A 21,116-nucleotide genomic window follows, 5' to 3' on the forward strand; every position below is an offset into this window, starting at 1 on the left:
GGATTAATTAGAATGAAGTTTTCTGCGGCTATATAATATACTGTTGCGTGGAACAAGAACAATTTTTATTGATAAAATAATTGAAATCAATCATTTGACTATCATATATGCATTATGTATGTATATATATATTCAAAGTTGAGTAAGCTATTTTTATTTTTAACTAAGTTAAAAGTTGATTGCTTATAAAATTAACTTAATAAAATGTAGTCTATTATAAAAAAAATACCGATTGTTTTGTGCTCAGAAGTCCATAAAAGTATCAGTACTTTTAGAAAAACGAAGAAATATCTGCTGACATTATTTATTCTTTTACTCTCTATTGTAAAAAAATTGCAATGATTTTAATATTGGTGAATTTTCAGAAGATAAATTTTCTTTCTCTCTCTTTCTCTGAACGTCGAATACGTCTCGAAATGCTTCGAAGAAAAAGTGTTCAGACCGTTTTGCAAACGAATGAATTAGCTATTACGCGGCAAATGGCCGATTTTAACAGTCATGAAAATATACAACGATCTGGCCACTTTATGCTAACTTAACTCAATACTTGACATCATATATCCATTCTCATCAAGTATTGCGTAAACAGTCTATTATAGAATCACGATCAACATTCATGTAATTATCCTCAGTTCCGTTGACTACAAGAACAAATAAGATACATGAAACGACTTATTCCCCCCCCCCCCCTCTGTCTCGACCATCGTTAAAAAATATCAAAGCTGGATACACTAGTGACGACTACTTACATTATATTCCGATTCGCTCGCTTCCCTACGTTCATGTATGCGGTCATACTCGACTATGTATGTACGAAAATACTTATGTTGAGACGTTCAATACCATTTAATTAAATGAGCGGAGACCACTTCGACCGCCAATGGTCTCCATGTCGGATTCGAACTATCATGACGTTAGTCGCAAGCGCGCGCCTCGATAATCGCAGAGTAGGGATCGATCGACCGGCCAGTCGGTTAGTTGCCGGCACCATCGGCGAACTTCAGACGGTCGCCGCGCGGCGTCAGTGTCGCAATATGGCCACGTGTTGAGTGGAGTGTTTACGCGGACCGAGGCGTCCGGTCGTTCGGCCGTGCATCAGCGGGCGACGGGCGTGATCGACAGATACGCTCGTCGTGATTCATGCGACCGGAGAACACGTCACGTGTTCAACGATGCGCGCATAGTGCTGACCGAGCGTTCGTTCGTCGGGCTTGGCGCTATTCGCGGCAAGCATGGCGGGCGCAGCGGACGAGCCCATCGCCAGGTGCACCTACGGCTGTCAAGACAACACCTGCAGTGGCAGCCTCGCGGACCGCCGCGACGGTGCCGCGAATCCCTCCGTACAGAGCTACCGGCCGCATGGCAGCCTCGCCAGGGTGTTGTACGACAAGCGGAAAGCCGACGAGTGGCTGGCGGCCTACGACAAGCGCAGGGTGAGTGGAACATTCGACAGGTCGTCCTCATACTCATCGGGCGATGCGACCTACGGCACGAGCTAAATTGTGTGACATAACTTGTTCTTATCGGAGCGCACGCGCGATGCGTCATTTGACAAAGTGTGAGATAGACGCACACACACACATCCTGTCGCGTCGGTCCGACAAGTGTGTCGTTCCATTGTCTATGCCGTCCGCTCTGCTGCGATAGCTCGCAGACTATGCTTATCTCCCGCCGTGCGCATGACGTCGCTCTCCGTGCCGCCGCTTGGGGTCACGTCAGTGGTCTCAGGACCGTAGCGTGCGGCGATACGGTACATCATGATTTTTTAAGGTAGTCGTAGCATGAGGTGAATCTTTTAAGAATTCTTTGAAACTTGTGCCGTATATAGATTTAAATATGACCTAATTATTGGCGTAATTAGAAAATGATTGACTATTCGGATGTTGAGATATTCGCTAACTGGAGATGACATTTTTTACATACATATTTCCTGAAGTTGATTTCCTATTTTTAACTTCCATTTTTAATTTCTACTAATAAATCACATTTAGGATTTTTATGAAAAATTACTGTGATATTAAGGACTATAATATGGAGACATTATACAAAAATTTCAGAATTATTGACCATTTTGTTTTGAAAATATAACAATGGAAAATTTACAATTTATAATAATACTCGTGATACTATGTATATTTATATTTAAATATTTAAATATTTATATTTAAATATATTTAAATATTTAAATTCATTCTACAACTATTTTAAATATTTAAAATATGTCTAGTTACAAACTTGTTCAATCAGCGGCGGATTTATATAGAAATTAATGTTGCTGAAGAATATCAGGAGGGAGGGGCTTCATTTCAGTCACTCCTTTTTATTTATTTATAAGTTTTTCTTGTAAGCCCTTTGAGTTTTTCATTTACTTATGAAAAGTTTCTGAAATAGTATCAGACCTTGAAAAGTCTTCATCACCACTGCGTTTTATCAAAATGCTTTATAGTAAATTTTATTCCTAATCTCTACAATAGAATGTATGAGATGCAGTGCCTTAAATACATATTTGCGAAATTATAGATGTTTCGTGGAGGCCGTTAATTATCGATATTATTTAATTACACGAGAGATTAAATCAAAATCTATACATGCGCTATCTTATGTATTTTTTAATCTCTTTTTTCTCTCTTGGAACAACTTTCGCATCTTCGACTAAAATGTATTTTCATCGGATTAATCTGAAATTCAAGAAACATCTTTGACGTCCTAATTTCACCTTTCGAGAACTGTTAGTTAAATTTGCGATAAATCGTCACACGTTTTTCCCGACGGGACGGCTTCAGTTCCTTTTGCTCCTCGGGATCTATCGCGCCATCGCGAATAATTTCACTCGCGACTACACACCGGTTCTCGGCTTGTAGCACTTGCATGCCTAGTTCCCTGCCGATTATCCCTAATTTATGCGGCCGTAAATTAATTACGATTTCCCAGAAACCTCCCACCGTCAATTTTACGACGACCCACGGGCGTTCTCTCTTTCTCTCTCTCTCTCGAGCGCTAACAAAGATTTTTTTCCGAGAAACGAGGTTCTGAAATCTCCGCGAGTCCGGGTTCTCTCGCGGGCCACCAGGGGTAATTGGGCGGCCGAGGGGAGGAAACCGGCGGTGCAAGAAGGGGAGGGGGAGGGCAAGAGAGGGAGAAGGGCAGTAATAATTAGTACAATTACCGCACAAGGCCAACCACTGACTACCCCCACTTTCGAGCGCGCCGAGACGTAGCTGCTCAAGAGTCAAGACCGCGCTCGGTAATTACGGGGATAATTACGTCCTCGATATTCCTGAAACATCCTCGGGGCCGCTTCGGGCACTGTCCACGTCCTCTCCGGGTCCTCTCTCTCTCTCTCTCTCTCTCTCTCTCTCTCTTTATATCTCTTTCCCTCTCTCGTCGCATTTTCCTATCCTATTTATAATTACAGCGGAGAAAAGTCGCCACGCCAATTTAACTCGCGGCGGTCACGATCATCGTGGTGTGCTTCACGACGATCGAGGCGAGGAGAAAAATGCGCGACTCGCAATCTACGTCGATCTACGATGTAGGTATTATAATGACAGGCATGAGTACAGGAAATAGGTCGACTGTTGAATTGCCCGCGTATTCCCCTCTCACATGCGGGGAGATCAGTTTCGAGAGAAACTCGTTAGGAACGGCAGCAATGTGCCGGACAGGAATTGAAAATCGAACGTGCGAACGCGTTTTTCTCAAAGTAAACATCGGTGAGTTTACTCCGTCGAGAGCGGCCGTCGTTCTCCTCGCGAACAGCCATTCCCGCGTCTTTTACTCCCCGAGAACAGCTTTCGAGAGTTTTATTTTCTCATAATAATTTTCTAGAATTTCCTTTCTGCAGACTGTTCTCTCTCTCTCTCTCTCTCTCTCTCTCTCTCTCGTTCTGTCTCTCTTTATATATATTTATTTTATTTTCCTTCTATACATTCTTCCTTTTCTTTTTTATTAATTTTTTTATTTATTGTTGTGTAATTCTCTCCGCATCTTCTTTCTGTATAATGCTCTTAGAGAGCTCAATATTAAAATATAAATAAATACACTTATCTATCTATCTCTCTAGCAGCATTCAGAAGATTGTAATCAGTAAAATATTATTGTAAATGTTCTTAGAGTGTTGTGTTCTAAAACGAAAATAAAAATAGTTGTCTATCTCTCTTTCCCTCTCCCTCTTCCTTTTTCTTTCTCTCCCTTTCAGAGAGACACTCGAGAATTTTGCCGCTCCTCGGATACGACTGTTGATGGTCACTCTTTTCGAAAGTTACTCTCGACGTTCCGTATGAATATACGCTCGAAATTACATTCCTCGATGGAGCTTATCCTTCGCGAGTTGGTCCGGGCAATCCAGTCGCGTTTCAGCCGTCGGGCGATAAGGGAAAAGAAACAACAACGGCTTTTATCTCCGCGAACACCGTCCTCCCCTGCGCACCCTTGCCGCCCTCCTTACGAGACGCGGAGCGAATCGATCTCGACTCCGACTGTGGTGCGTATACTCGGGCAGGTGCTCACAAGAGAAGGGAAGAATCCCATTCGGTCGCGTGAAACGAGAAATTTGAATTTCGAGCGGCGGTGGCGGCGGGCGGATAGAAGGTGGGTGGACGAGGGTCGGGGGTAGTGGCGGGGGCTGTATGCCCCGCGAGGTTTCTCCCCACGAAATCGACGCGAGACATCACTTCGTCCTCCCCTCCCACATCGTCGCCGTCACGTTAGGAGCGCGCCGCACGACTCCGCATTCTCTAATGTCCCTCAGCAAAGTCGAAAAACTTTCCTCCGGGTCCTGAGTGGTGTTGATGGCGGTAGGGGTGGCGGGTGCGCTGGTGTTTTAAGCTTTTTAAAAGGACGACACAAGCTCACGACGTTCGCGTGTTGGCGGATCAGGGGCGAGGAAGAACGCGAGGGAGGATGTTGCGCAGGGCGCTGCTTTGAAATATTAAGTGACTGATGGATGAGGCTCCTGAGGGAGGAGGGGAGGCGAGGGATCAGGAAGAAGGACGCGAGCGATGAGTATATCTGGTCCTTGCTCCCTCGTAGTCTCCCTTCGCTTGTCCTTCTCCACCCTCCCCAGCTGATCCTTGTTGGCCTCTTTCCTTTTTTCTTCCCTCTCTCTTTCTCTTTCTTTCTCTATCGTGACTTTTTACCCGCACTCGTGTCCCGTTTCTCTGGAATTTTAAGTATGTCGTACACGATTGGCGCCGATCAATGCCGCATTTCTGAGTCACTACGTAGTCTGGCGAAGTGCAATTATAACGGTACTCGGGCCGACATAGCGCTCGTGAGAAACAAAAGAGTGAAGAAACGGGGGGAGGGGAGAGAAAGAGAGAGAGAGTCGACCGTCACGACAAAGGAAACGAAATCGATCGACACTCACGTCGTCGCGCGATATCGATCGTCACGGTGTGTCGCGCCGTGTGATACGAGTATCACGATTTCGCCGTTCATCGGCAATTTTTATCAATATCTCGCTGTTACATTGTTATCCGCGCGGTTCTCACGCGCGCAAATGAATGTGTTCCAACGTCGTCATATTCCGCGATATTGTCTCATCCGGCCCGCTATTAATCCGTCGCGCTCTCGGATCCGCAAGTTCGGCCTTCCGGCATCGAGATTGATCGATACACCTCCCCGATATCGCGCGATTCCGTAACAATCAATCCCCGTCGCAACGTCGGCTCGCTAACACCGGTAATTCCAAACACTCGTCGCGATCGGAATCCGCGTGACCCTCGGGCGGATTTATGACACACGTGCACACGCTGCACTTACGGCCGCTCACGCAGCTCGCGACGAGAGGATTCGCGAGAGAGCCGCGGAAGTGTTCGCGAAACAATCTGTTGCGTGATTGCAATTCGTGTAACACTTAACGTACACTCTCGGGGTCCGAAACCGCCGCGCAATGCACGGTGACGCTATCAATCTCTCGGCTGCGTGTGCGCGCATGAGCGAGAGAGAGAGAGAGAGAGAGAGAGAGCGCTGTAAATACTGACGTTAAACTATCCTATCGACGCGCGATCGCGCACGCATGATCGCTCGCATCATCGCCGCTAAACGGCGAATAACACCCCCGACACCCTCCCCCGCCCAGGCCTATGATATTCATTACGCGGCATTTTCGCGCAGAAAGAGCCGCGGCTAGATGCGCTATCGCCGGCGAGATGGGCACGCGGGATTGTTTGGGGAGCCGAGCGGATGATACGCCTCGCGCGCGTTTATGACCCGACGCAACGCCGCAGAAACTTCAAGTCTCTCTCTCTTTCTCTCCCATCTCTTCCCCCTTCTCTCTCTTTCTCTCTCTCTCTCTTTTTCTCTTTCTTTTTTCTTTCTTTTTCCCTCTCGCGGCGTTTCCTCTTTCTCGCCCTGGCCGACCGACCCGGCATCGCGAAGGTGGATCTCGTCGTCGGACCCGCGATAAATCCGGATGGCCGGCGGATCTCTGCTTATCGCGCTGCATAATCGCGCGTGGCTTACGCGCGGACCGGTTACATCAGGAAACTGATTTCTCCGCGGAGGTGTGCGCTCTCGAACGTCGCCTAACGTCGCGCGGGAACGAATGTAATCGGGAGTCGAGGCGCGCGCGAATGCGTCTCTTCATTAGCGAGATCGATCTCGCTCGGCGCGAGTGGCGGACGACGCGTCGTGAATATTAATAATGTGACTGGTGCTTCTTTTTGTCACATCTTACAAATTTCATATCTTGTAGTCCGGCATGAGAGAGGTCGTTTTATCTTAACGGAATTCCCAAGTCGAGATTTTGATGCTACTTTAACACTCTTAAAGATAAGATAAAGATAAGATAGGTCAAGAAAGATTTTGGTGGCAAAATAATGAAAATAGAAATTTAAAAGACATTAGAGTGAAAATAGGAGTAAATTATATTATTAAAATTGAAATTGAATTCCTATTTAATCCACCTATTTAATTCACCTTTACTGTGTTGTAGAATCAAAGATTTAACATGGGATTAAAATTTCGACTCGAATTCTGAGTCTTAACCTAACCGTTTCGGTTAAATTAGAGAATGCGAAGATGTCGTGATAAAAGATTTTCAGAAATTTAGACTTCAACTCGTAAGCCGCGGTTGCTTTTCCTTTTTCTATATCTTTGTAGACGCAGAAAAAGCGGTACTGGTTACGGGGTGGAAATGATACTCGCGCAATATGAAATGCGTGAGTGCGGGATACGCTTTGTGCGCCGCCGAAAGTTCGCGCGAAGCCGGCCGGATTCTAAAAGCGTCGACTTTTAAAATCGCGTGGGACGACGGCTCTTGAGAGCGGCGGAAAGAGATGAGAGAGATCTCTCGTTAGCCTCGTTTTCTTTTTTCTCGGACTTTTTATTCCGTCCTATTCTTTTATGAGAGCATTTTTTTTATTGTTGCCGCCATCGTATCCCGAAATGACGCGGTGGAGAATGAAGAAAAAGATAACGTGCAACGGGGGGGAATACGCGGCGCTATTTAATGTGTTGTTTAGTAAAGATTCAAGAGAGACGATACACACGTTGCGTCGTCGTCGTCCGCGGTTTTATTCGTCATCGACGCGAATACGTGACGGAAGTGCGAAAAACGCGCGTCGACTCGCCGCTGAAATCGGAGGGCTGGCACGTCGGAGATAGCCGCGCATTATAATTTGCAAGTTATTTCGCGCGCACACGCGGCTATAATACGGATCGGATAACGAAGCCGCGAGAGACGGACACAGATCGTTATCGGCTCGTTCTCGAAATGCTCCTCAGGGGCAGGACACGACGTACGACCAGGGACGTATGCGTGACAAGCGAGCGCCCTTCCGAAGCGCTTCACGCATGATCGAGCCCTTGCTGCGAAAAAGCGACAATCAGACGGATCTCATTGTTCGCTCGTGCGTGTTAGGTGCGTGCTCCTGATAGCGATCCGGTGCCCAGGTGAAACGCCTGTTCGTGTACGACTGTTCTCTTTATCTCGTATGGTATAAAAAGATTTACATTTCAGTCTCATCATCAATTAATTGCTGCACTCACGACGAGGAGGAATTATTTTGCGCTCTTCTATTTTCTCGGCATCTATAGAACCTAAGAGAAATTGTACCTCGTATATGTCTAGCCATGAAGTAGTAAATTTGTATCTAACATTGTTACCAGTCGCCAATAATGTAACGCTCACTTTTTCTAGTGGCTAGATAATGGCCAGATAATGTAACATATTTACCTTGTTAACGTATTACTTTTTAACATATTTACTTTGTTAAAGTAATAAACAAATTTCAGTGGACCGTTATTAACACACAATTGTTGCTGTGTAGCTTCTGACTCTGACCGGACAGATACATTTCTACTCGAGAGAGAATGCTATCTCACTTCGTAGAAAAATAAAAGAAGGAAATGCGCAAGAAGCGAGGTGAAAATTCCGCGCAGTAATTGTCTAATTTGGTCCGGTTAAAATTTGATGTCACGCCCGCGCGCTTTGCCGGCCTCATCGGTGAGAACGCGAGGACGCATCCCCCCGTTGATTATCCGCCGCGATCATCCCCGTCTTCATCCCGCAGGCGCTTCGCCGATCCTAAGCGCCTCTCTTTTCGGCGCAAACGAACTGATATTCTAGGCGCGGCCGGCCTCTCGTTAGCCGATTGTCGATCTCGATGGAAACTCCTCACGGTTAGTTACACCCCGCCGTTGCTTTTCCAATCGAGACACTCGCTCCCTTCGTGTGATTTCCACAAAAGGGGTACGAAAAATCGAGCTGGAAGATCTGCTCTCTTTCTTTCTCTCTCTTTCGGATGTTGCGTCGCTGCTCTCCCACGGCGCCAATATAACGCCTGTCGAGTTGCCGCCGCCGTCCTGGCAGCAATAACATAATGGCGCGGGAAGAGAATGCGTTTGACTCGCGATCCAACACGCCTCAGGAATCCGAGGAGCTCCGCAGAGCCGAGCGGCCAAACATCCTCAGTATTTCTCGCGGAAAGCATAAACCGCTCGACGGCGTTGTTTATCGTTCGCAGTTTGCGCCGGGTTTACGCGTGCTTCGCACCGCGGCCCTCTCCCGATCGTCCCCGGACGCGAGCAAGGGATTTCGAGAAAAAGAAAGGGAACGCGAACGCCGTTGGACCACTGGCATTTCTCCATATCGTTGGACACGGTGGCGCGTTTAGATGCTCTGCTACACTGAGCGCGGCTCATCGTACTGATTCAACCCCTCGGCACAAGTGGTTTCTGGCTATTATTCGAAGCACGCGTTCTCCAAAAATATCGCTTCTTGCGGCCGGCGAGCTCTCAGTGCCCATGTGTATCCGTTTATAAATGCGTTTACGCGAAGGTAATGTACTTTTATCTAGATAATATGCGCACGGAAACAAGTTTGGTTGAATTTACCCGACAATGAACAGTCAAGCGACTTTTTGCTTAGAGGAAACCGAATTTCAAGTTATAAGAACCTAATTTGGTTCACAAGAGCCAGAAATTCGATTTCCTTCAACCGAAACGCGTTTGGTTTGTTCACTGTCAGTCAGCGTGTTCAGATGTGTGAGCGTTTCTTAATAATACGTCGCGACTGTCGATACGGTTAAACAATTAATTCTAAGGAAGCCATATGTGCTGCGATTTCGGACAATTCGTTGCGAATGTACTGTCAGGTGAACCGCTAAAAATGAGGACTCAGTCGGGTTTGTTGCCGCGATATATCGCACGGGCGAAGTTGCAATGCAACTTGAAGGCAATCTGGTAAACGCACATCGATCCAGTAAACACATGTCGCGAAACACGGTCCGGCCATCCGGGCGATGGCTCGACGTTACAGTTCATACTTCCACGTTTACGTTTTATAAGTTTTCCCATGCATCGTTCCGCGTCGGCATAAAGCGACGCGTAACCATCGCGGACGGAGTGCGCCGAACGTAACTCCGCGATGATCAACAAACTCCGTGCCGATCTCAAATCATAGAGCGAGACTTCCTCCTCGCCATTGTTACGAAGCGAACGATATAATCACGTAACAGAAATGCACTACCCTGCTGTTTCATATTTGAGACTGCGTAAAATCGCGCTCGCTCTCGCATTCCTGACGGGCGCATTTCACGATACAGTTTCGCGATGTACTTCGTAACTACGCGAAAATCTTTGCCCATTGTAGGAATCGCGAATTTTTGAAATTTTCAACAACCGTCCGTTCCGTTAATCAATCCCGTTACTTACTTCGAATCTTTCGGCGACGTATTGGGGAGTGAATTGTTTACCACTGTCGACAAGTACAAAAATGCAATGCTTGACAGATAAAATAAGTATTTTCTTTTTACAATATAAAGTATATTATATACAGATATATCACATAAAAAGTACTCCATAAAACTCAGTTGTGAGAAACAGGTGCTCTCTTGCTAGCTAGCATTGCAAGTATTTTGACGATCACAAAATAAAATCTTCAATAATGATCCTTCCGTTAAATAATTTTATTATTTATTTTTGTCGAATCTTTGGGAAGAATATTCGATAGTGAAATATTTTCCAATGCCATTAAGTAAAAAATAATCAATTCTCGACAGACAAAATAAATTATTTCCTTTTACAATAAAAAGTATATTATATAGAGATGCATCAGACAAAAAGTACTCTATAAAATTTAGCTGCGGAAAATAGTTGCCGATATTATTGCAAACATCGCGGCGACTCCAAAATAAAATCTTCTAAAATAATGATTCTGTCAATTAATTCCGTTATTTATCTCTGTCGAGCCCTTTGAAAGAATATTCGGGAATGAAATATTTACCAGTGCCAACAAGTAAAACAATATTTAATCCTCGATAAAAAATAAATAATTTTTTTGCGATAAATAATATATATATAGAGATATATCACACAAAAGAATGTGCTGTAGAATCCAGCTGTAAAAAGCAGCTGCCGTTATTATTGTAACCATCGCGTCGACCCAAAAATCGTCCTTCGCCCCGGGACCCCGAGCGATCTAAACGCGCCGATGCGTATCTCTGCGAGGATTCCGAGAGGTCGAGGGCGTCAAACCTCTCGGCGTTATTTCGCCGTTCGTCGCGGTGAACGCGCGACGTTGATTTAGATGGCTGCGATTTCCGAGTCGGCTACTTGTTGTCGGTGCCGAGAGGCGATTGCTGCTGCATGCTACACAGCTACACGGAAGGCGCGCGGAGTCGATTGTCTCTCCTTCTGTCTGCGTTTCTCTCCAGCCTCCCGGATCCTTCCTTCCTTCCTTCCTTCCTTCTCTTCCCTTCCTTTCTCTTCCCTTCTCTTTCCTGCCCTTGCTTGCCTTCCCCTCGCCCCGGCACGCCGCGCAGAAAGTCGCCACTAATGACACGAAGAGGAATGCTGTCGGGTAGCAGCGCGCGCGACCACGTCGGTAGCCATTTGTAATCCCCCGGGAAAAAAGTCGGAATCAAAGTGTGATGACGTGGGGTGAGCGCGTCGCCGGCTACCTGCAATTAGCGACACACGCTGGCAGCCATAATTAAAATTGCACGAGCGAGCGGTCGCTTTACACCGCGCCGCGTCATACACTACAAAGACGCTCGCCTTCGCACCTCCATGCATCGCCGGGCTTCTTTGTTTCGGACATTACCCACGAGATGATGGCACTTTTTGCGCGTCAAGGAGAGCGGAATTGAAGCGGAAAGAGTTTAGCCCGTCGACCGCGCCGGCCGAGATACTTTCCCGCGACAGGCGATTACGCATTAATCGAAAATCAGATTTCGCGAACGACAACCGCAAACGACGGGAAGAACGTCGATTACAAATTGAATCGCGCTCGTTTTCTCTCGATGCACCTCCATGCTACCGTGTGTGTATGATGAAATGCTTGAAAATTATTAAGAAAAGAGGTGACTCGATTCCTGCATAGAAGATTTCTCCGGATCTAATTGGAATCTACTACGATTTCCCAAAATAATTCTAATGGATTCTAGTTGAGAAATCTGTGCAGATTCTAGTTAGAAGGGTAACTTCAAACATGCGATTTTAAATGGGAAATGTCAAAAGATCTTATTTGGTCTCTCCCCAATATTTTTCCAATGATTTTTCTGCTTTCTACTTTACGCTATGATGTACAAAATATACGAAATATTTTAAGTATTTACACTTAACGAATACACACACACGCGCTAAACGCGAGCTACTAAATATAGTAACATTAAAATATGACTTTGCTTATTAACCTCTGAAGCTGATATGCAGTCAAACTATCATTCGACTCTAGTGATGACATGCGTATGAAGCAATGCCGCAACGCACAGCCAATCAGCGGAAAAGAGACTTCATCCCATGTTTGAGATAAGAATGCGATTTCCAGTTAGTATTGTAATAAGATAATCTCCCGAGAAGAAATAAATCAGAATCTAATAATTGGCCAGGAATTCTGGTTACTATCTAGAAACTAGCCAATTTATTTCGCAGTAACCAGAGAGTAAAACCAACCTGAGTAGAAATTAAACCAGAATCTAGACAGTAACTGTTTAATAATTCAGCAGAAAATTATGTTTCGATGAAACTGGTCAATAACTAGCCAAAAATCCGGGAAAATTTCTATCCGATTCTCTGCGAGATACAAAAACGTAATGAAAACCTTTGTCGAAAATCTCTGATTATCCGTCGATCGCGAGCGTGCAGCGAAAACGTGACGTCCTCGTACCGCGAGTGACTTCAAGCGTCAGATCGCGGGGCTTATCGACGCCGTGTGAAGTCGGCCGCTGGTCTTCGGACAAGAAACGCGATGATCCGTCGCGCCTCCGTCCGGTGGGACGATGACAAAGTCGATCGGCGTAACTTCGTCAGGCTCGCTCCCCTTTCGTGAGCTGGCCGGCGGCGGAGTTAATGCACCGCGCGGTGAGAAGAGCGGACTGTTTTAATTAGAGAATCTAATTGATGGCCGCGGCAGCCGAGCAATCCATAAACGACTTCTTAGGGCCGCGCACCTGGGCACCACGGTGTTAATTACTCTCCTTCTGTGGCGAGGTCCTTCCATCTCCCGGCTTTTTTCCCCGCCGGCACCTTCTTCCTTTTTCGTGCCCTTCCCCCCTGACTACCGGAGCCGTTGCGAGAACAGGACAGAGAAAAAGGAAAGAGGGAGAGAGAGAGAAATTGACGGCGAGAGAAGGAGAGAACGGAAGACAGAGGAAAAATCGGACGAGAATGAAAGAGAGAGAGAGAGAGTGAGGGGGGGGGGGGGNGGGGGGAGAAAGCGAAAGAGAAGACGATTTACGATCGTGAGGTGGACGAAGAGAGAAAAGAAGGACGACAGAGAGAAGGGTGAAATGAAGAAAAGAGGAACGGAGACAGAAGCTCCGAGAGGAAACGCGAGGGAGCGGGAGAGGAGCGGAGCGAAGCGGAGTGAGCAACAAGTGTCCCCCGTCGCGAGGCGCAAAAGCATTCCTAATTACGCCCCTGCCCCGCTCGGAGCGAAACGAGACAAAAAGCGCCTTGATTACATTTTCGTATAATTTCATCGGCCGGCTCTCTCGCCATTAAGAGCAGCCGTTCCGCGCCGCGCCACGCCACGCCGCGCCGCGTCGAGCCGCCGAGCGCGCGCGCAAATTAGATCGATTCCTTAATGCCCCGGGGCCGCGTAATTGGTTCTCATTCTCGGAAGCTGACGGTGAAATCGGATATCTGTCGTGTAGCGCAGAGCCCGGTGGACCGACCGACCGGTCAACGTAATTGCTTTTCGGACTGTGTGGCGTTTCGCGGTTCTCCGAGGACGACAAGGACGCGCGGAGGGCGTCGGAGACGGAGGGAGAATATCGTTAATGTCGCGATACGCGCCTTCGATAATGAAGCGAAAGATGTTGTGCCGACGCGACGCCCCGGCAGCATGGCGCCTTAATGAAATATAAGATTTCACGGCTGTACCTTTTCTTCCCTCTCTTTTCTTTTTTAACTTGCGCGTATTAACGAGTGTTGAAACTCGTCGAAATGAAGTGACGACGACGATGTCGGCGGCGGCGAATATCCATCCGTCGATGACGACGCGAGCGTCGTGTAATTTGCAAGAGCGAGGGAAAGAAACGAGAAAACGTGCAAGTGCGCGAATATTCGGAATGTCGTGCGGTTTCGAGGGGAAAATTGATCCGCGACCGGGGGATATACGTGTCGTTAATACCGTAATACGCGGCCGTAATGAAGCAAGAAATACATTTTCGGCGGGCCACCCGATGGGACGTTAATGGAACGTACCGGAGCTTCGCGAATTTTATGCCCGCAGATTGATGTACCTCGTACGGCGCGCCACAGTGACTTTAGCGATCGAATAATTCGGTCTGCAAGATCGCGCGATCATTCGTGTGAAATCGATTTCGCTAATATCTTGTTTGAATAATGCGTTATCTTTATTTCTTTTTATCCCTGGGGTAGAAATATATGCAGCTTTTCTAGACACCCGTCCAGTTGCTGTCTAGTATTAAGGTATTCTCAATAGTTGTAGCAATACTGCGTAGGAAATGGACAAGAATATTGTAATTGCAGGAGAAACGTTATATTTTGATTGGGACCCCGAGTAGTTTTACTCCTCACTTGCTAGACAGAAATTATTATAACTGTCCAGTAACTGCTAAAAAAATGCGTAAAATTTCTACTAGGGTAATGCGATATTAAGTCCCATATTTTTAACGAGAAATTAAAAACGAGCCCGTAATTCGATCAATTTGATTCGTCGTTCAGCAAAATTAAGACTGCACTAAACTAAAACTGCACAGTAAAAAATTGTACCAACAGTCTACTAAAATTTGTGTGCTATTTTAAACCGTCGTTAATTCTGTCGACAGTGATGGAATTAAAAAAGAAATTGAACGTATCTAAACGCGCCCACATACGTGTGAGTAGCCCTTTTTAGAAGAACTTAACGTTACAAAAAAGTAAAGCTGGCGATGATAAAAACTACGTACTTCATATGTTCACAGTGGTACAAAGTTGACAAGAGAAAGATCCGAGAAGACTTGCTCGACCTGTGGATCCCGCTCGGTACCGGTCCCAACGCCGATCAGCCCGACAAAGCCGCCGAAATTTTCCTCGTGAGATCCGCGGAGAGATCCGACTCGTTGCCCCTGCAGGCTTGGCACTCGTTAGCCCGCTCAGCGTTATCCTGGTTCATCAGTCGAACATCCATAAACGGGTAAGTGCCCATTATGCCGTATCTCGTATTGATTTTGCAGCGAGATACACGACACCGCGTCGCAGAATCTCGTTGAATTTTATTCCTCTTCCTCTCTCATGCGCGCGCCCCGTATCGAGAATGGCGATCGCATTTGTCGAAATTGCGCTGACGCATCTGCCGCTTGACGCGCAAATCTCGCGTCTCTCTGTTTTCCGCGCGAAAGGAGCGACATTGCTGCGCGTCCTATCTCATAATCTCCTCGATGATGAGATATAACGTCCCGGTCCCTTTTAAGCTGAGACTATATATCCGCTCATATATCTCGAAAGTGATAAAATATCACACCGAGAATCATCAATCCGCGTACGAACGACAATGTCGCGCGAGATCGCGTCTCTCTCTCTCGTTCTAATATTCGCAGAATCTGCGTAATATCACAGCTGATAGTACTTACGATGCTTAACAACACCGACTTCGATAGTTTCCAACTTCATACTCGCGTACTTAAGCTCATGACGATCTATCCCCGTGTATGTCGTAGTACATGACGAGAGAAAGAGAGAAAGAGAAGGCGAGTAAGAGAGGTCCTCGATGCAGCTGTACGACGCTATCTATATATGCTAGGGCAAGGCCGAGGGCCCTCTCGCTGAAGGCGAGATCGTTTGCGAGGTGATGAAAGGGGGCCTTCCCTTCTCGCCGGTTAATTAATAACCACGGAGATACGATCTCCGCCTATCTCGCTGTCCGCTGTGCGAGGCTCGACAAGCTGGTGGCAAAGGCCCTGGCATGGCCGCGGGTCGGCTGGCGAGGTGGGCCGTGAGGCCCCCGTTGGGAGTGAAGGAGACCGAGCGAAGGAGCGAGAGAGGGAGGCTGCGCCGTGGTTATTGATGGCCAGCTTTGTTTGCCCCCCGAACCGTTTATTAAAATCCAGCGTGGGTGATTAACCTCGCTCCCCGGCCGCGTCGTCCTGCCGGCTACCAGGCGGCGGGCAACACCTCCACACGTCGCGTTACGTACGTGCGCGTTTGTATATATGAAGACCGCCGCCGTCGCCGCCGTCACGGTGCAGTGGGGAGGAACCGTTTATTAAAATTTCTCCCGACGCGACTATCCGCGGCTACTAGGCGTGACACAGGCGCCGCGCAACCGTTGCTTTCGTGAGTCGGATCGCCGTGCGAGAACGGGGAAGATCGTCAGTCACGCCCGAGGAGGTTGCCGTCGACTCGCCGGATGCATCGGTGAATACACGAATTCGAGGATGGATTGAAATTTCGGAGGGTTAAGAGCTAGCGAGAGTTGAGAAATTTTAGCTTTATGTTAAATGTTTGATTCCTTAACACAGTAGGAGCTAAAGTAGCAAAATAGGTTCAATTTAAATTCTAATGATATAATTTACTCTTATATTGACCCAGACGATGTCTCCTACATTGATGATGTCTTGAATTTCCGTTTTCGCTGTTTCAGTTTCAAAACAAGTTGCTTTTAGGTAATATTAAAATTAAGTCTGTAGAAATAATAATTCAAGAGAGAAGTTAATGAGTATCAGTACCGTCAAGGTAAGTTTTTATAAATCATCTAAATAGACGCAAATTATTTTAAGAGCGTCACATTTGTTACTTAAGTAACATCAAAATTTCGATTTATATGCGACAGAACACGGAAAACGTAGCCGAGTCGAAATTTTGGCTTTATGTTAAACGTTTAATTCTATAACACAGTAGGAGCTAAGGTAGCAAAATAGGTTGAATTTTAATTATATAATTTATTAGATAAGGAATGAACGAATCAATCACAGAATCGGAAATTTTAACATGATAACTTTACGTTCTTAGTAATTCTCGAAAGTGATTGATTAATTCGCTTGTTTCTGAAATTTTACTGCTCACGTTTTTTTAATGCACCGTCCGCTTAACACACTTCACGGAAGCGTGAGAGACGCCGCTTTCACGGATACACATGTCGACCGATACTAATGTTTAATGGTTCGAAAATGTGTCAATAGTCGGTTGTTTTAGACACGGTGCAATCGGCAGAAGCAAATTAGAAATAAATCAGGAATAGAAAGGAGTACTCGATTTGACAAGATAAAAAAAATATATGACTGTAGGGGTCGTTTCTAATTGAGCGGAGAATAAATCATAATCGCGAAAGATCCTTTTATTCCGCTATCGGCGCTATTTTCGACGCAGGACGAATCTCCATAGTCGCCGATGCAACTCAATCGCGCGTCCAGGTGGTAACTGGCGTCGTTCTCACGTCATGACGGCACGTCGAGGAACTTTAGTCACGGTGGGACCAGCTGATCGAAAACTCGACGAGTTTACTACCGGCAATCGCACTTAGGTATTTGTCTTCGTCATCGCGCGAGACGCGCGTAATTAAACCCTTTCGCCACGCAACCGCCGATCCTCTGCCGTTCCTCCTTCGAGCGCGAATCGATTGGTATAATAATCACCGATACACCGCATTACGAGTCGACGATACTAGTCACGCGTATTCCAGTCGAAGTGCGTATTCATCCTCAATTTCGAGATAATTATAATTTAAAATGAGTACAAATAACGTTATATGCGTATGGCGTGTACGACGGTGCGGATGCAGTGCAGCAACATAACATCGAAAAAGCATCTGTATTTCGTGTGGAAATGAATAATATTTAGGTTTCATTAGCTTTATAGAACACAGAATGCAAGAGTAATATTATCCGCTATTAAGGAAAACATGACGTCCTTTTTAGGAAATCTTACCTTGAAGTTTTAATTAACAAACGCCGGCATATACGTGCCTCTTGAATTTATTCCTGGTAATTACTTTGTTTATCAAGCAGAGCATAATTTCATGAAATTGGCGATTGTGGCTCGGAAGAAAAATCACCTTGTCAGAAGTTTATAAATGGCTTTTCAATCGCGACGGGGGAGGGAGGAGAGCGACGATCGACCTTGGATTACTAAATAATTGCCAATAATTACTCGTAATTACGTTAGGCCTGCAATTACAGTCACACGCGATTTGAAAAATGAGAAAACCTTTGCGGCCCGACGTGACGTCAGCACAATTTAATTCGTGTTAAACAGTAATTAACAGTAATCGCTCGCAATTATATCGAGCGTGCAATTACGGTACATTGCGGGATCGCAAGAAACCGAAATAAAATGACGAGGATGACGCGACGATATCGCCGACAGGATCCGCTCCGACTTTGTGGCGTATATTTATTTAAAATGTTAATCTTTGCGAATGTTAATCTTTAAAAATAAATAGGAACACGCTTGATTCGATTGAAATTATTTAGAAAATTACAGGAATCGCGCGGGCTTTGGGTTTCGAGGGATCTGTTTAAGAATCATATACTCTGCATGTGATTTGCATTCTAAACGATTCGCATCTGCTTGTAATCATATGAGCGCGCTTTCGCCCGTCCAATAACACGCGCGCTAAAGAAGCGAGATCGTTGTCGCGAATAACCAACGCGAGATTACATCGTACATCTATTAAGCCATTCGCAGATGAAGCGATTTCCGTTAAATACGTTCCACCACGCTTAAGTGTACAAACCGTCGTTTATACGAGCATGCTTACTACGTGTATGCTGGCGCGTAAATGAAACTCACGTTGAAATCATTGTGAGGTCTTCCTTCGCGCATTTGCATCGGGATAATATCGCAAATTTCATCGGACTCTTTCTCTTCGTCTTTCTGTTTTTTTCTGACACTATTTCTCTCTAACTTTACGACGATTATCTCTTTATTGGTGGGTTGCTACTGTGTCTAATTAATCTGAGCCGAAATTTGAATGCTATTTTGATGCTTTTAAAGATAGTTTGCGCCTGCTTAGATGGTCTACAGACTAACAAAAACCTACTTTGACTATACTTGTTAATTTCTCTCTTGAACCTTTAATTGTATAAAACAACACAAACGTGTGCTGCGCGCGTGCTACTTAATTAATCACTATTTACGAAAGAAAACTTCAATTCATGTAATTAAATAAGCACTAGACCAAAATTTGTTGACAAGAAAATGACATCTTTGTTACTGACAGCCGCGAATCGAAGTAAGCTACAATTTGCATCGAGACTGAGATTTCAGGACAGCCAATTAGCATCGCGGGAAAGAGGCTTTAACGTTTCGATACATTCGAGTTCGAGGTTTCGCTCCTTTAAAGAGATTATCAGGGTGAATGTAGGATTAAATTGTAATTGTTAGAACTGAAATTGAACTTATTTTGTTATCTTAGTTCCTACTATATTAAGGACTTCAATGTTTAACTTAAGGCCAAAATTTCGACCCGGGAAGTTACTCTTACTAAATCATTTTAATTAGGTTATATATGTAAGTACTCAAAGTAAGTACTTTCTCTATTAAACACCGCATAAATTGTATTCCCCTGTTAACTTGTTAACAAGAACATTATTGTCAAATCTTGTTATTAACAAAAACATTATTATTATTTCCTTGTTAACCGTTTCACAACTGCGCTCGAGGGAAGTTTCCCCGGTGCGCACGATAAATTTATCTATCCGTTCGTCCATTCATCTCTCTATCTGTCTACCCATCTACCTATCTATCTTCGAAGATCACCGACCTACATCGGGAACTCGAACGAAACAAAGGATCTATGGGCTCTTCTGGAGCGTGCTTGAATACGCGCGATTTCCATGCCGAACGGCCGAACGTCTCCTCCGGTGACCTCGCGCTTTCGCTCGCGCCTAATAACGCGTGCATTAAAGATGCGCGCGCTCGCGCGCGGGATAACCAGTCGTGAATAATCATCGTGCAATTATATCGAACGCGTAATTACGGCGCGAAGCGGCCGTACGGCGTATGCGCGCGCAGGCCGAAAGGGACTCCGAACCGTGGACTCGGAACGGGGAAATCGTCGACAGAGTCACCTGGGTGACGTTCAAGTGACGTTGCAACGCAGTCCCGCTGAGAATATTAATTACGTCCTCCCCCCCTTCGCCCTCCCCGCCGCGTCCTGATCCCCTGCGCGCCCCCGGTAGCTCTCTCGGGTTCGAGGTCCTCGCTCGCTCGCTCGTCTCACAAATTAATCATAATTAGCGGCGAGATGTCCTCCATCAAAGCGCTGGTCGTCTCGTCCCGAGACGAGATACCGCGAGAGGAGGACGGGAAATCACGGCTGGGGATGGGCGGCCGGAGAGGGAGGTAGCGAAGAGAAGGAAGAAAATTAGCCACTCGAAGCGTGCATCCGCCCTGCGCGCGGGCCTCCTTCTTCTTCTTCGTTGTCGTCGTCGTCGTCGTCGTCTTCTTCTTCTTCTTCTTCTTCTTCGTTGTTGTTGTTGTCTTCTTGTTCTTCGTCTTCGAAACAGCGAGAGAGAGAGAGAGAGAGAGAAAGAGAGAGAAAGAGAGAGAAAGAGGGAGAACGCATACTGAGGCCTTTTCGAATCTGCCGTTGTGCGCGCGAACATTTTGATTTTATTTTCGCGCAAATTGCGCGCAATTTTCGCCAGGTCTGGCGAACGAACGAACGAACGCAGGTGTGTCTGCAGTGGCCACGCGAATAGAATCCCGGGCCTTTCGTTTCTTTTCCGCGGGCCGTCTTGGCCGATGTCAATTAACATTGATTGGCGCGCGGAATGGGTTATTACTACTAATTGCCGGTCCCGGAAATCTTTCCCGACTCGGAACCCCGGAGGCGCACGCGCACGCGCGTGAGGAATAGGTGAAAGGGGAGAGGAGGATCTCTCCCTGTTCCTCCGATTGTATCTCGATGCAAATTCGATTGTTATATACCGAGGGACTCGCCCCTCCCACGGGACTATGCGCGTAATTATCAGCGATCCCTGCCGCCATCGCTCTCGTTCTAATATCATCATCCGCTACCGCACGCAGAACGTGAATACACTCCGGATTTGAGCTTTCCGAACGTCTAATGAGGGAGACGGCTCGAGTCCGACGTGTAATTTCGCGCCTGTTGTCCCTCGCACGGCCGCTATCTTGATCCCCGGCGGATCCTCACTCACCAAGTCGCTCGACTTCGTCGTCGTCGTCGAAGGTGCGAACAGCACCGCCGGGAAGAAGCGCAC

The 21,116-nt window shown here is 46.3% G+C and overlaps 1 protein-coding gene across 1 annotated transcript in view; it reads left to right on the forward strand.

The window, feature by feature from the left end:
• The first annotated feature begins 1,039 nt into the window (after window positions 1-1,039).
• The window catches only part of LOC106743817 (methyltransferase-like protein 9), a 41,421-nt gene continuing 21,344 nt past the window's right edge, over window positions 1,040-21,116 (forward strand). The window contains exons 1-2 of the mRNA XM_014618029.1: window positions 1,040-1,433; window positions 14,877-15,088. Of these exons, the coding sequence (XP_014473515.1) occupies window positions 1,233-1,433; window positions 14,877-15,088 (413 nt within the window). The 5' untranslated portion in view covers window positions 1,040-1,232. The remainder of the gene's footprint in view (window positions 1,434-14,876; window positions 15,089-21,116) is intronic.

The sequence above is a fragment of the Dinoponera quadriceps genome, unplaced genomic scaffold (genome assembly GCF_001313825.1).
Source record: "Dinoponera quadriceps isolate SergipeBrazil2010 unplaced genomic scaffold, ASM131382v1 scaffold1245, whole genome shotgun sequence".
Classification (NCBI taxonomy): domain Eukaryota; kingdom Metazoa; phylum Arthropoda; class Insecta; order Hymenoptera; family Formicidae; genus Dinoponera; species Dinoponera quadriceps.